Source organism: Phoxinus phoxinus (assembly GCF_949152265.1).
Source record: "Phoxinus phoxinus genome assembly, chromosome: 17".
Classification (NCBI taxonomy): domain Eukaryota; kingdom Metazoa; phylum Chordata; class Actinopteri; order Cypriniformes; family Leuciscidae; genus Phoxinus; species Phoxinus phoxinus.
Window position 1 is genome coordinate 11,705,391 of NC_136892.1, and position 15,547 is coordinate 11,720,937.

The 15,547-nt window shown below is 37.2% G+C and overlaps 1 protein-coding gene across 4 annotated transcripts in view; it reads left to right on the forward strand.

Annotated features, from left to right (window-relative positions):
• dacha (dachshund a) overlaps positions 1–11,756 on the forward strand; it is a 155,985-nt gene extending 144,229 nt beyond the window's left edge. For all 4 annotated transcript variants that reach the window (XM_079585591.1, XM_079585590.1, XM_079585593.1 and 1 more), the window contains 3 exons: positions 1,086–1,232; positions 4,191–4,256; positions 10,305–11,756. In XM_079585591.1, the coding sequence (XP_079441717.1) occupies positions 1,086–1,232; positions 4,191–4,256; positions 10,305–10,342 (251 nt within the window). In that variant the 3' untranslated portion in view covers positions 10,343–11,756. The remainder of the gene's footprint in view (positions 1–1,085; positions 1,233–4,190; positions 4,257–10,304) is intronic.
• The last annotated feature ends 3,791 nt before the right edge of the window (positions 11,757–15,547 follow it).

The following is a 15,547-nucleotide window of genomic DNA, read 5'->3' on the forward strand; positions in this document are numbered from 1 at the left end:
CAATATGTACAAACACCTCAATAATTTATTAGCCATGGCTGTTACAGCATTTCATGTTATTTTAATGCGCACTGTTATATGGTGGATGATTTGGCCAATCAAAGGCAAGTAATTAGAGGTGCGAGGAGGAAGGGACGTACGTTTAACGCTGTAAGCGAGCGAACATGCCGGGAGCTTGTTTAAAGGTCTTCTGCCAGAGTCGGAGTGTTTCAAAAGGCTGTTAATTGCTGTGAATCCACATATACACAGAGTTGATTATGTTTGCACATATTCAGAGATTGTGTTGTGTGAAAACATTGTGCTGTGTGAACATGTGTTGGCGTTAGGTGTGTGTACAGCTGTTGTGTTGTCCTATAAATGTGAATTGGTAGGTTAAACTTTTTTATTTTATTAGTAGTGCTTGAAAGATTACTCGTACTTACACTCTTAAAAATAAAGGTTCTCTATTGGCATCAATGGTTCCATGAAGAACCTTGAAAACCAGTTCTTCAGATTATTAAAATGTTCTTCACACCAAGACAAAAAAAAGTTTATTTTAAAGGGAATTCTGTCATTAATTACTCACCCTCATGTCGTTCCAAACCCATAAGACTTTCATTCATCTTTGGAACACAAATGAAGATCTTTTTGATGAAATCTGAGAGCTTTCTGTCCCTCCATTGACAGCTACGACACTTTCTCACTTCAAAAAGTTCATAAATAGATCGTAATTTTTGGCTGAACTATCCCTTTAAGAACTGAAAGGTTCTTTGGAGAACTTTTATTTTTTAAGAGTGTAGGGTTAGTGAATGTGAGTAATGCTAATAGTGATGCCCTAGCAAACACCACTAACTAGGCCATATTTCCATTAGTTTATTACTTTGAACATCTAAAAAACCTTGCAATTTTACATATCCTTTCTGGAAGCTGTTGCACGTAGCGCACCATATGTTTTTGTTTTGCTAGTGCTAATGAGCACTTTCAAGTCTCTAATGTGTGAATGCGAGTCTGCGCTGGCGTCTCCGTGTGTTTTCAGACACCATGCTGAACGAGCGAAGTGTTTTACGTTTGAATGTTTGTTCAAACCTCTTTCTTGTCTCCCACAGCCACTATTCAGAAGCGTCTGAAGAAGGAAAAGAAGGCAAAGAGGAAACTGCAGGAGGCTCTGGAGTTTGAGTCCAAGAGGAGAGAGCAGGTGGAACAGGCTCTCAAACAGGCCACATCTCCTGAGAGTCTCCGCATGAGTCTCAACGGTGGGCTTCTGCTTTTTTGATTTGACACAATAAATGACAAGCCCATCGTGAAATCTCATTGGTTTAAAATCCAGCTCCATATAGCTATGAGATCAACAGGTTAAAAATATTCCTGAAGTAAAAGTCTAAAAAAAATTCTACCATGAGCTCAAAGATTGTTAATCAATGATATTTGCTAAAACACTTGTTTGTTTTTAACATAGGCCTATTACAATATAACATTAAATTATGAATATTGTTGGAATTTTGGACAGTATTTAATTGTCCAGGTGGAAATGCAATTGTTCCTGAAAGAAAGATCCACCAATCAAAGAAGTCTCTGTTATCATGGAAATGAGAACTATGCCAAAAGAGCTCAGCAGTGGCCGCCCAGTCCCATGAAGCATTGCAAATGTCAATTTGAGACGGTTTCCCTGCACTAATGAATGACTTTCCTTTGGTGGACTATATGGTACAGTTGTTTGTGATTTAGTTCAGTTATCAATGCGTTATGGGTTGAGTAGCCATCCCACATATATGAATTTAGGTTTTCTACCAGGGTTTGACATTAACACCCACCACCCCACCAAAGGCGGATGGATTTCAGCAGTGGTGTGTAACGCAGTCACTCCTGCCTCTACTAGCTACTACACTACTAGCCACTTTGGCGGTTGAATGGTATATATAATATACACATTGCTGTCTTTTAAAAAGGCATCTGAAATAATAAACTAAGTGCAATGTAATATTGTCAAAAATATAGATTTTTCGATACATATCGATACCGAAATATCTGAAATGCTTGCATTACTCATTTTTCTAAAAATATCTTTATGGCAGTTTCTTCTCATGATATCAATGTCAAAATCGTGAAAATGGACAGTGAAAATGCTGAGTGGCTAGTAACACTAGTCACAGTGGCTGGTGAGCATAAAAGTTAATGTCAAGCCCTGTTTTCTACCATTCTCTTTTTCATATTTTCTTATAATATGCTTTTTGGTTTGGTTTAAGGCATATAACAGTTCTTGAGGACATTTTTTAAATATGTATGGAGAAATTAATGAATACAAGTTTACAGAATCACTAAAAAAGGGGGTGGTCAATTGTTCAGTACATTTTCTTAAAAATCACGTGTTCTATTTGGCTGTGATTATGTTGTTTTTATTGACAACAGAATATTGACTTAACACTGGAAACTCGTGTCACACCTTGTTTGGACATGGTGTAACATACACAGACATAGCCCTCTTTACAGTCTATCCTGTGATACTCTCTCATGTTATCTTTAAAGATCTGCCTATTCAGATATTTTATCTGTTTGTCCATCAATATTTCATTCAAACTTATGTTCTTTCTCATATTTTGGTAATTGGTGCTGATATTGGTATTTCCGTCTCAGTCATAACTATTAGCGATGCATTAGCCTCATAATCTCCGCTGAGGAAATGGAGTCTGATGTTTATCATAAATGCTTTAAATGCGCGCACTTATCAAGGCCAAACCATTTTCCTAATCGCTTGCTGTTGTTTTGATTACACTTGTTTAATTGTGAATATCTTAACAGAAGCAGAATTTGAATCGAGAAAAAAACAAAAACATTTTCAAGACATCTGCAAGTATTTTCTTGAGTGCTGGGGCAATTATTAGGCCAAGGCTGATTAGACGGGAATTCATTAGGAGAAATGCCTTTTGTTTTTGCCTTTCATCTGCGGGCAATGCTAGAAAAAGATCCCTATTGTGTACGTCTGCTGTTACGTCACATCTCTCCTCAGATAACGCTACTTCCTCGTTTGTTTATCCGTGCGACGCTGCCTTTGTTGTGGAGATTATTTCCAAATGCAGCTCAACTAAACTGAACTAGAATTTTTTTATTCTGAACTAGAATAAAATAAAAAATCTATTTACTTTAATATATTTACTAATACACACTACCATTCAAAGGTTTGGGGTTGGTAAGGTTTTTTAAAAAGTCTATGCTCACCAAGCTGCATTTATTTGATAAAAAAAAAAAAAAAAAACAGTAAAAATAGTAATATTGTGAAATATTATAATCTAAAATAACTTTATTTGAAAATGGAATTCTCTTTGAAATTTAAATGATTTTTTTCCTGTGATCAAAGCGGAGTTTCCAGCATCATTACTCTAGTCACATGATCCTTCAGAAATCATTCTAATATGCTGATTTGATGCTCAAGAAACATTTCTTATCATTATAAATGTTGAAAACAGTTGTGCTGCTTAATTTATTTTTTGTAGAAACCATGAAATGGTTTAAAATAAATATTTTGTAACATCATAAATGTGTTTACTGTCAATTTTGATCAAGATAATGCGACCTTGCTGAATAAAAGTATACATTTTTCACCCAAAACTTAAATAGTATTGCATTTTTAATATTTAACTTTTTCCACCTCTGATTTCTTTCACCATCTAATTAATTCCTAATGGATAAAATCAAACTACATTTTGTTCTTGCTGAATATCAGGTTTCACTCAATAATACGTTGTATTACAGAATCAAAATGGGTCGCCAACGCTTTTACATGTTTACTTTAAGTCCAATGACATGATGCCCCACTTTTAAATGTATAAATAGGGGCTTCATAATTTTCAAAATTCATGTTTATATGATTGGGGAGCATTAAGTAAATATTTAAAAAAAATCTAAGTAAAAAATAGCTGTGAAGCTTATAAATATTTGAAATTTTGAACACCAAATCAGTCATGTGGTACAACCAATGTATAGAAAAACCAAAAATCAAACAGAAAATATTTCCTCTGAGAGGACCCCGGAAGACCCTCGTGATTTAGTATCAAGGTCAATAAATCTATCAGGTTGTAAAATGTCAGATGGTGCAACTCCATAAAAAATGATTAATTATATAATTTTTGTAAATATATTTATTTGAGACAATGGCATGTTTTACTGATAAAGTACTTGTAGCGAGAGCTCTAATTGTGTGAAATATTTGGTTTTAGAGGCAGTGATACCAGAGGTGAAGTCTGAACATAATGGCAACCAGCAGGAGAACTCGGCTGTACAAGGTAAGAAGTTACACATACTGTATTTAAACTATGTATAACTACAAAACTCGAAATAAAGACCTGACATGAGTCATTCGGTATTTGAATGAAAAGTAAAAGTGTCCACAGCTGAGAAGATGCAACCAGCCATGTGCTGTACATATGGTCCAGAGGCCCCCCTGTCTCCTGGGGCCGAATCCCAGCAAAACTACCAGAGTAAATCCCTGAACTTGCCTTACATCTCATTGGGTCCCTTTGAAGATGTCCAACTCTTTCAGGAGTGAGATTACAAACTGATGTTTTCATGTGCCTTTCACGCTTCCGTTCCCCGAGATATATTTGCGCTTTACAGCGCTTCTGCACACACTCATACAGTTTCATTCTTATCCCTGTTCCATCTGTCTTTCCCTCCTTCCCTCCAAGCTAGCCTCCCAAATCTGGCCAAAAGTTGTGTTTGATAAATGGGACCTATTATCAACACGTCTGACGGCGAATTAAAGACCCGCTGCCGTACATCTTATTGAAATGTGGGGCTGGGGGAAGGTGAATAAATACATATGTTTACAGAAGATGCAGTGGAAATGGGCTGCAAAGTGCTCCGCTGAAAATGAGCAAAATGTTTTTCCCCTATATAGCCAATTTCACAGTCTGCAAATAAAGAGACTTCAATTTTTCTTCTGGCTTTGACAGCGGCTCTGTAACAGAGCACTGCTGAAGCGTTTGCAGAGTAGTTTTTTTTTTTCTTCTTCTTCTTTGGGGCGGCACCAGGGTTCATTCGCAGTGTAAAGGGGTCATCCCCGGGTGATTGTAGGTTTCTCGGGTTGAATCAGACACTACTTCACCCTAAATCTGTGGCCCATCTCATGTTTCAAAGTCTGTAACTTTCAACTCCAGGTCAGATTTACAAAACCTGCAGATCAAAGACAGGCAGCCTTAGACTAGACTGAGAAATACATCAATTGTTATTTTGTTGGCCGACATCTGGAGACAGAATAGAGCATGCTGTTGTCAAATCTTGTGAGACATCAAGTAACTCATGACTCGAGAAAATGGTCTTGAAACTAGATCAGTTGTTTTGCACACACAAACCTGTATTTTTTTTATTGTACAAAAGTAACAATCGCGACCCACCAACTGATCTTGAAATCTTACAGAGATCTATTTTGCTGCACTTTTAAACACTTACAATCAGGCCTAAAAATTGACTAAGGGAGCCAATATAAAGGTCCCTTTTTTTGTAAGGATATTTCTGGCGGTTTGGAGAGAGCGATGGGAGCGATTGGAGAGAGTCTTAAAGTTTCCCTTACAATGAATTCAACATTATGGAGCTACTAAATAGACATGTGAGTGAATACAAAGTTTCTCTAGGAAATTCGAAACTTTTGTGAGAGAACACAAAAGCATTGCAATATTTTTTTTCAGGCAGACCCAGTTTATTCAGACCCAGTTTTGCGTTCAGTTTGCATATGAATTAAGTGTTATTTGTAAATATCGAGCTAGTTATTCATTTAACCAACGTTTAAGTTGTTATCTTTACTGCTTCGAAATACATGCTGTTAATAAAAAAAACTGTCGAATAATTTACTGTACGAATAAAAAACAGTATTAGGCCTATAGCACAATATAATTACATAACTACAGTGAATAACAGTACATGACAAATAGAATTTTATTTCCGTGCCTTACAACAATGATTTTGACATTTGTAACGCAAATGCTGAGTTGTCTTGTCCGTCAGCTGTTTAGATATTTTGCGACTGTAATGAAGATGAACATAACTTTTAATAAGCCGGGGAAATTCCCAACTTAAAACAAATAACTATTTAAATGTTTAGGACGTTTGTGTTGCGACTTCCGATATAAAAACTTGTTAGGTAATGTTTCCTCATTAAAATCAGATGATTTCCTATTGATTGAATAGAATGTGAGGGAATATATGGAATACCAATATGTCGGCACGGTGGCTTCACTTTTTATGATGTCATGAGCAAGCCAGTAATTTATATAGATCAGTGATCCGACCACTTTGTTAAACAATGACAAATAATATTTTTGTGGAATGTTTGATTTTCTTTTTAGAATGAATACCATTTGTTACAACAAAACTCTGTTATTCATATGCATCTTTAGTTATAAATTCCAGTTCCTAGCTCATTTTAAAACGAGACACAACTGAAATGAAACTACTTTAGCAATATGTTGTTGCATTTGCGACCATTTTAGTTGCAGTGTGGAGGCCTGCTTCCAGAAGAATTCCCTATAGCCTGCTTTACCGGCCTGTGCCTTGAGTTGAGGCGTCACTAATGTGAGTGTTACAGCAGGGATTAGTGTTAGAGCTCCGTCACAACGCCCCTGACCTTTAGAGCAATGAGCAGAACCAGGAAGCGGGAAGATCAGACCTTTCCCCCATAATGCAGAGGCTAATACGAGGTGCAAATTAGGCTCTCTACGATGGGGCCGTAATCGCTCTGACACAGTTTTAGGCTGTTCTGCACTTCATGAGCAGTGGAAAAACTGAAGAAAACAGCCTTGCATTACACTTTAATATCTTATCTTAAAGGGAAAAAAACATCTTCAATATAGGTGATATAATAATTCAGATTAGGGCTGTAAAATGTATCATATATTCTCTTCTGTTGAGCGAGCTTAGAACTATTGATCCACAAATGCATGTTGTCATGTTGTTTGTGGTGGCAACTCAAATTCTTATGTAAAACAACTAATTTTGCAATATGAAGGGAAATATTCAGCAATAAAAATATATGTCATGGCGGTAGATTACTTATTCAGTGTAAACAACAAACTAATAGTAACAAACTATCGAAGAGCGTATCCGATCAGTTAGCTAAGGAATGCTTGCTTTGTTCAGGAAGAAAAAAAATCATAATGATCCCGTCCTCTCTCGGATGCACGGATCATCACTTTATCTCTACACTTCTTTATCTAGAAGTTCTGTCAAGCTGAAAGAGGAAAGGTGTCTGTGCAATCAGCTTACAAAGTCTGGCAGCCGCCCCACCTGGGGAGTTTGTGTATGAAGTCTGTTGTCCGCTCCACCCCTCCCCGAGCTCCCGAACCTCACCACATTTATCCATTACAGCCGGCAAAAATCTAATTAGCCCGTGCTTCTCTCCCAAGTCGGACTTCACAGTTTTGCAAGCTTAGCAGTGACAGCTGATTTCATTAGGTTTGATTGTCCTTGCCGAGATCCCACTCGTCGGGCTAAAAGCTTTTTGCGCTTTCTCAGGTTCCACCTCTATGTTGGGCCATTACGATGACCCGTGCCTTTTTTGATTAATCAAGACAAGTGGCGCTAACAGAAAACTGCTGAACACAAAGGAAGGTGACATCATTTTACAAGCCGATTAAGAGAAGTGTGGAGTGGTGGAGGGAGAGAGCGAGTGAAGAAGGGAGGTGAGGTGAAAATGTAATTAAGGAGCAAACCGAACTCAAAACATTGTAGTCACACTCAACCGGCGTCATTTCAGAGAATTACGTACATGTTCCAACAATCAGCGTGGAAAGTGTGCAGATTTCGTATGGGTCTATCTGAACACACTGAACTTCAATATACCACTCATATCCAGTGCTACATTTTCTTCAACCCACTAATTGGTATCGTGCAGTGATATAACGAGTGTGAATAATCAAGGATGAGGAAGAGGTTTGTGTTTCGAGAGAATAATTGAGACCGTGGCTATAGGAAGGGGAGCAGTGTTAAATATGGAGTGTGTTGGTGAGGAGGAGGTCCCAGAGGAGGACCACCCTCACCTCCCCATCCATCTAGTTACAGTATTCTACATGTGGGGCAAAAGAGCCAAAGATGCATAGGGTTGACCTCATCGCTGGAAACAGTTACTCATTTACTGAAATACCGATATGAGGAGGAGAATGTAATATGTAAACGGCTGCCTTGAATACAACTTTGAAATGTAATGTTTTAGGGCTACAACACCTAATAGATAAAAATCAGTAAGGTAAAATATAAAAATGTCAATATGAAAATGGTTTGCACATTGAAGAGCACATCTTGTCCAAATGTGGAATAACATACTTTTCAATGCTGAATATAAAATGTGGCTTATTTAGAAGATGAGTTAAAAAAATTGCTTTCACAAGTTCATTACAACTATTTTTTTACAAATAATATGAGTTAAAAAAAAAAAAAATGCAGATTAAAATACTTTTAGATTGATTTTACGAGGGAAAGCACCCAACATTCACAATAGTGAAATTAATATTCTTAAAGCATTGAATACTGGTATTTTGGCCCGCCTCCCGCTTAACAAAACAGATAGTGTCCTGCTCTGTCAGGTCTCTGTATTAAGTGTATGAACTATTTGCTCCGGTGTCTCCTGGGTACAGCTTCATCATGGCAGATTTAGTCTGCTGTCAGCCATAGGACTCAATTAATTGCACTTCAGGATATTACTCGTAACTCATATTTCAGAGCAAGTGAAATAGCCGCCTTCTATTTATCTCTTCCAGCGTCTCTGCCTCCCTTTAGCACCAGCAGCCCTCAATGTGGCATTCAAACATTGCAAATGGTTCATATATTATATGAATGTCATATGTAATGTTTATATAGCACATTTAGTATTCATGCTCCATGTATGCTTAAGAACAAAGAGGGTTGAACATGAGAAAGCACTTCAATTCACAATTTAACCGGCACTTTCTACGAATGGGGCACAAAAACAGGGCCTGAAATTCTTTCGACAAACAATCAGTGATAATCAGCGCTTAAACTTTAGAAACTTTTGACTGTCAACTTCAAGGAATTAAAATGTTATATTAGCTGTTTTATAGTTGAAACCCTGTTACCAAAATATGGGATTTCACATTTAAAAACCTTAATTTGTGTGATTCTTATTTTATAGTAGTAATATACACCGATAAAATTAAGATTTTCCCAAATTGACTGATATTTGGCCATGATGAGATTATTGGCCAATAACTGCTTGTCAGTACCAAAATCTGACAACCTTGCCAAATGGATGAAATGTATTTATTTATTATTATTATTATTATTATTATTATTAAACAATAGGCACACAATTTTCTTATTGTAGTCACTCATCCAGTGTCCCAATTCAAAGAATGTTATGTTTGTGGAAAATGTAACCAATCAATGCATCTTTTTCACATAACCCCTGGACAAATTTCATTTTCCATGTCCAGTTTTAAAGTGGACAGATTTGGGGTGGCCTGTAGATTATGTGAGGGGTGTAAACATGCCCAGTTTAACATCTTGCTCTCGCTCTCTTACGCTTGCTCGTCGTCCATGTATCTTGACAACTGTGCTGTTTTGTTTACATCCTGCATACATATTAGCTCATCTGTTGGTGCTTGCAGAAACGAGCATGTTGGACATGTAAAAGCACTCGAGTCCTAATGAACTGCTTCCTGTGTGATGGTGCGCTGCGAGCTCTTCGATTAACATGCATCTGCAGCACTCCTGCCCCTCAACCACCAGCTGTTTCTCTCTGATCTAGTGCGGCCACCGCAAACATGATTCATTCAGAAAACTTGTTACATTTTGCTGTCTTTGTTTTTGTTCCTTTTTTAATTATAATTCTTTTGATTCTCTTGGGGTTGGTGGAATATTAATTTTAGAACAGTTGTGCTAAAATCATGTGTTTATGTTATTGCTTTCTAATAGATACAGCTCTAAAATGGTATTGGACCTAGTAATATAGTTCAGTCATTAAAAATGATAGATGGCGCAGGTTGATGGGTCCTTTATATGCAATCTGCAAGCTACCACTACCACGTGGAACAAGCTGATTGGCCTTTGCTGATTCTGCAGCCAATCAGATGGCTTGCTCAACATTTAAACAGTCTGATTCAGTGTCAGAATACCTCTGGAAACCCTCCACCTCCCCCAGCTCCACCTGTCTAGATCACTTACAGAGGCATTTCTGTGTATCTAATGGCAGTACTACTTACTCTGTAGTAGTAAGCAGCAGCATTGCCATATTCATTAACATGCCTAAACTACTTGGAGTTGTCATGACTGAAATATATATAAAATCGCTGTAATTCACAGTTTTTTTTCCTCCTTCATTACAGAAAACAGACCCTACTCCAAACCACCCATCATGTACTGAAGCTTTGTATCTTTAGTCCCACAACCACGACAGACGTCTCCCCCCAGAGATGGATGGGGCGATGCAGAGAAGGGTTCATGGGGCTTTTTTCCGGTGGAAAAGTGGTATGGGTGACCAGTCACCTGAAACCCTTGTACAGGACTTGAGTGTGTATGTACATGTATGTGTGTGTGTGTGTGTGTGTGTGTGTGTGTGTGTGTGTGTGTGTGTGTGTGTGGAGGTGCAGTGTGTTTGGGTCCTCATGAGACTAGTGTGTGTTTCTGGAGCACTGCTTGTTGCTGACCTTTCAACACCACACACACCGATTGTAAAAAAAAAAAAAAATGTCTTTCTCTCTTGTTTTGACTACTTCTACATCCCTCACTTTTTTGAGATTTAAAAACAAAGTTTTTTTCTGGATTAAAATCTCATTACCTGATGAATTACCTTTCCTTATGTGAAGCACACAACACCCTCCTTTGAAACCTATCTCCAGTTTATTATTATTATTATTATTATTGAGTGTTATCTGCTGATCCCCCATGATTCTGTGCACCAGTGATCCTGAACAGCACAACTGTCTTGACGAGTCTGTAGAGAACTTTGTCCACAGCATCTCTACATGAATGGACAAATTAGACAAATATTATGCTGACAGACTCCAAATAAGACACGTGTGCTTCTTTAATAAACAGTCTACAATTGTTGTTTTGCCTCTCAAGAAAGAGATTCTATATCAACATTTTTCTTTCTAATTTGTTGTATTTTTTTTTTTTGAAAGTGTACAAATATTTTTCCCATGTTGTCGTTTCCCTGCCTTAAGTTTATTATTCTGGTGTTTATTTTATTATCTGGTTTGTTGTTTTCCATTGTATTTTAATCAGCATTTGAAAAGGATGCTTAAGTGATCTTGAAACAACATTCTTTGTACGTCTTTGCCGTCTTTCTTTGCCCCACGAAAATGTTTTCTCTATTGCAACTTAAAAAGTAAAAAAAGTGTTCATTTGATGTTGCTATAAACACAGTATTACAGTACTCCCCCATCTGTTTTTACCCGTTTATAAAGACTTGTAAATGCTTTAGCGTTTGCTATCCTGACGTTGTTATTACGTGGATACATTTTTAGTGACACAAAAGAGATGAGAAGTACCCTTCTGCACATTCAGAGCGAGCATGCTTGTAAATACAACGATGAAAAATGACACTTATCGGTTGAAAATAAAACGCTGCCTCTTCAAATCTATTTTTAAACATTTCTAGCGACTCCGTAGGTAACGCAATCACAAATCGGCAGCTATCAATGATGTTGAATCTTGTTTTAAAATGGCAACAGACATTTATCACAGCCTTGCACATGCCACAATGAATAAAAACACCCCTATGGACATCTTGGTAGGTTTTTCTTTCTTTTCTTTGATTAATAAAATTAGGATGGAAACATTTGCCTGGTTTGCCTCAGTTTTTTTCAGAGCTGTTTTTGAAAGAAGTCTAAATGATCAGCAAGGCTGCACAATAATGTTATAACAGTAATTGTTGTGAAATATTATTACAATTAAAATACATTTTCTATGTGAATATATTTTAAAATTGAATACATTTATATTCCTTCAGTCTTCAGTGTCACATGATCCTTCAGAAATCACTCTAAAATGCTGATTTGGTGCTCAAGGAACATTTCTTATTATTATTGTCCTGTGTAATATGTTTGTGGAACGCTTGATACCCCCCCTCCCCCCTCCCCGTTTTTTTGGGAACACTGTAAAGTCTTTACTGTCACTTTTGCTGAATTTAATGCATCCTTGCAGAATAAAACTATCAATTTCTATCTTTAAATGTTAGTTATTTCCATATTATATTATATTATACACCCCTCTCTCTAGATAAAAATACTGACATCAGACATTGCAAAACCATATCGGTTAACCTGTAGTTTGAATGGCACAAACATTAGTTGATGTTTAGAACTGGTTCTTTATGATAAGGACTTTCATGATATCTTTCCCTGATTGAGGTTGCGGTAATCAAACTTTTTCTTTCAAGCTGAGAGTTTTTCTAAATGTACACATGGGCCTTGCTCTTTAAAAGCCTGAAACTCATTTCACCCCAGCAATCCATAAAAACCTACGGCTCTGAAGCTCCATTGTCCCGGAGGTGTTCAACACGCAGCAAACATGAGCAAGCACCTCTCACCTGCAGCTGCCAGAGGAACTGACCTAATTAGTCACGTACCGTCAAGCACCGCAAGCCGTCGAGTAACAGACTACATTTCCCACTGCACTTCATCTGTTGTCCGTAGCTGCGTGGACTTCTGGGAGTTGGAAAAGAAGCCGGCCTCTCGACGGAGCCCTGAGAGCCGCTGCCTGAATTAGCCCTAGGTAACGGAAAAAGAAAGAGGGTCCGTTTTTGCACTTCAATTAAAGACGAGTCGTTTGATGTACTCTTGATTAGCCCCTCTCCTCCCTAACTGGCTTTATGTAAAGTAGTCAAAGTACTTCATTTATGATTAGTGATGTTTTTAGGGGTGGGATTGAGGTGAGTGTTTGAAACACAATCGCTGCGGTGGACTATTTGATCAGTGGAAATAAGATAAAAACAGAATCATTTGCATATGTTCCATTAAAAACATTGAATCTGATGAAGGCTAACAAGAAGGCAGGGATTAAAGGAGCAGACGAATGGAGAGTCATACAAGCTTGACATCAGAGCCAGGTGTGCACCTCCGCAGTTTCTTTCTCTAGCCTATAATCCATAACAGCAGATCCATGTCAATTAAAAACATCGTTCTTGGAGTTGAAATATGACACGTGGCCGGGATCGATATCTCTCAACCTTTTCGGAATGGAGCTGTTTGGATAGATTATGCCACCGTGGCCATGAACGATTGACTGTCGTGGAAACATTGCAACACTGCAGGATGTCTCTGCCTCTTAGAGAGAGGTGCCGAAATATACAACAGCTGTACACCACATCAGTCAAAATCTGCTAAGGGGTAATAATGGATTTAAAGAAAATATTTTTGTTATAAGAGACAATAAAAACAACTGTGTGCATCAAAACCACTCCTTCCCTGGGAAAAAAATAAATACATTTTGATTTTCTAAAGTCAACCAATTTGAAACCGCTTAAAATGTAAAAATTTTGACACGTCAAATGTCAATCTCTGAGTAACATGTAATTTATTTAAGCCACAAAATAAAATTGTATAATGAACTACGTAAAAAGCATTTTGAACGTCTCCAGCACGTTTTATGATTACCCAAAAATCAAACATATTTCAGCCCTTACACACGTCATCATGTCCGTCAAAAACTGGCTGTCGGTTGTAATATTAGAACTAAAAACATCGACACACTCATACCAATCACTTCACCGAAAGCACTTTGCCGGCTAAGAAATAAATCATTATTACCCTACGATCCATCTATTTTCAGATCCACATCATTTGAATATCACATTGATGTCTGTCAAAAAATAACGTGCACAATACACTGCAGTATTTACGAGAAGCAGAGGTCCAGCGAGTTCAAGCATTTCCTGCAAAACTCACACTACCGGATGTTGTGACATCACTTTCCGAAAGAGGGAGACAATGGCGGCCTGAGCGGCTTCAACACGCTGTCTGTCAGAGACAATAACGTAATACATAACACACATAAGTATAAAATGGTTCTTCACGCGCTAAAATTAAATCTGAATGATCAAGCAACTGAGTGAAACTCTTCACAGCGCATGCTAAAGAGAATAAACGCCAATCCAACTGAAAAACTTTGCCGAGTCCGTATCCTGATTAGAATATTTGCAATAATTTTCTATTCTTGACTGATCTTTTTTTCCATAATTTTGGCAGTAGATGAACTGTTAAATGAGTAATCTAGACCTGTCGTCCAATTTGACTCTCTGATGCTGATGTAATATATATTATAAATTTGACAGGTGATTTTTATAAAAATCTTCTCAGTTGTTTAAAAGATTAAGGCAATTATCGAATTACTAAAATTAGATAATTTTCCAATAAAAGATGATACCCTTTTACATGATTTGTTACATTTAATTACCCTTTGCAGATTTTGACTCAGAACTGCATTTGAGTATTTTAACATCAAGATTTTAGGCTAAATACAGGAAATTCCTTCATGATTACATTTTTTAGCTTATTGTAAGTAGGCTATTGAATAAATGAAACGTCCATGTCATGTTTGTTGAAATGACTTCAGTATCTGTTCAATTTGTATATTTTTATTAATATACAAAACTAATTAATTAATCATCATAGTAAAACAAAATATTGATATAAAAAGAATGCTTTAAATATTATGTAGTATTTCTGTAGTAGAAAACAGCCAAGCAAATTCCTTGAAATGTTATGTCCTAATAGTCTTCCTGTTTGTTGCCTTTCCCTTTGATCCCAAATTTCTTTTTACAAGGAAGCCACTTGGCATCCCACACCTTGAAATGTACGTACACAATATTACAGGCAAAATCTACACACACACACACACACACACACGACTAAATAAAACCCAAACACAGGTTGGTGTTGGCTGTTAAAGTTGGAGTATGTTATTGTAAAATGAATGAATAGATAAGTGAAGGCAGTTGAAAGGGAGTTAAATAGCTCACTAAAGTGGCTGTCTACTGGGGAATCATGGGATATTACCTACAGGCTGCATTAAACACAATTCAAACAGCAGTAAATTTCATTGTTAAAAGATAATAGTGAATAATAGGTGTCTGGATGTGGGGCTGTGAAGACAAAGCAGTGTCTAGGAATGTTCTAGTCTATTTTCCCCTCCTCTCTCTCTCTCTGAACAACTGAAGTAATAACTAGAAACAACTGCAACAAAATGCTGCGTTTGCGACTGTTAGTGGAAATGCACCGCAGAGATTTTCCTCTATGGCAAATGATGGGGGTTAATGCTGTTTACAGAAATGCTAATTAAGAATAATGAATTTCTGCAGAGACTGTAGTTTTGCTAAGGTAATAATGTACGCTAAAGACTGCCTACTTATGCCTCTACTGTACATTTCTGAAATTATAAGCCTCATTGCAATCTAAAGAGCCCATGATATCACTTGACAAGTGCAGTTCTCTTTCCTGTGTTCACATGGAAATCAAGAACTTTGGCAGAGACGCTTTTTAAAATATAGATTTTTGCTACATCACAGCCACAAAACGTTATTTGCTATACTTGCAAGTCAGGTGCTAATTTACCAATTTGTTTTAAC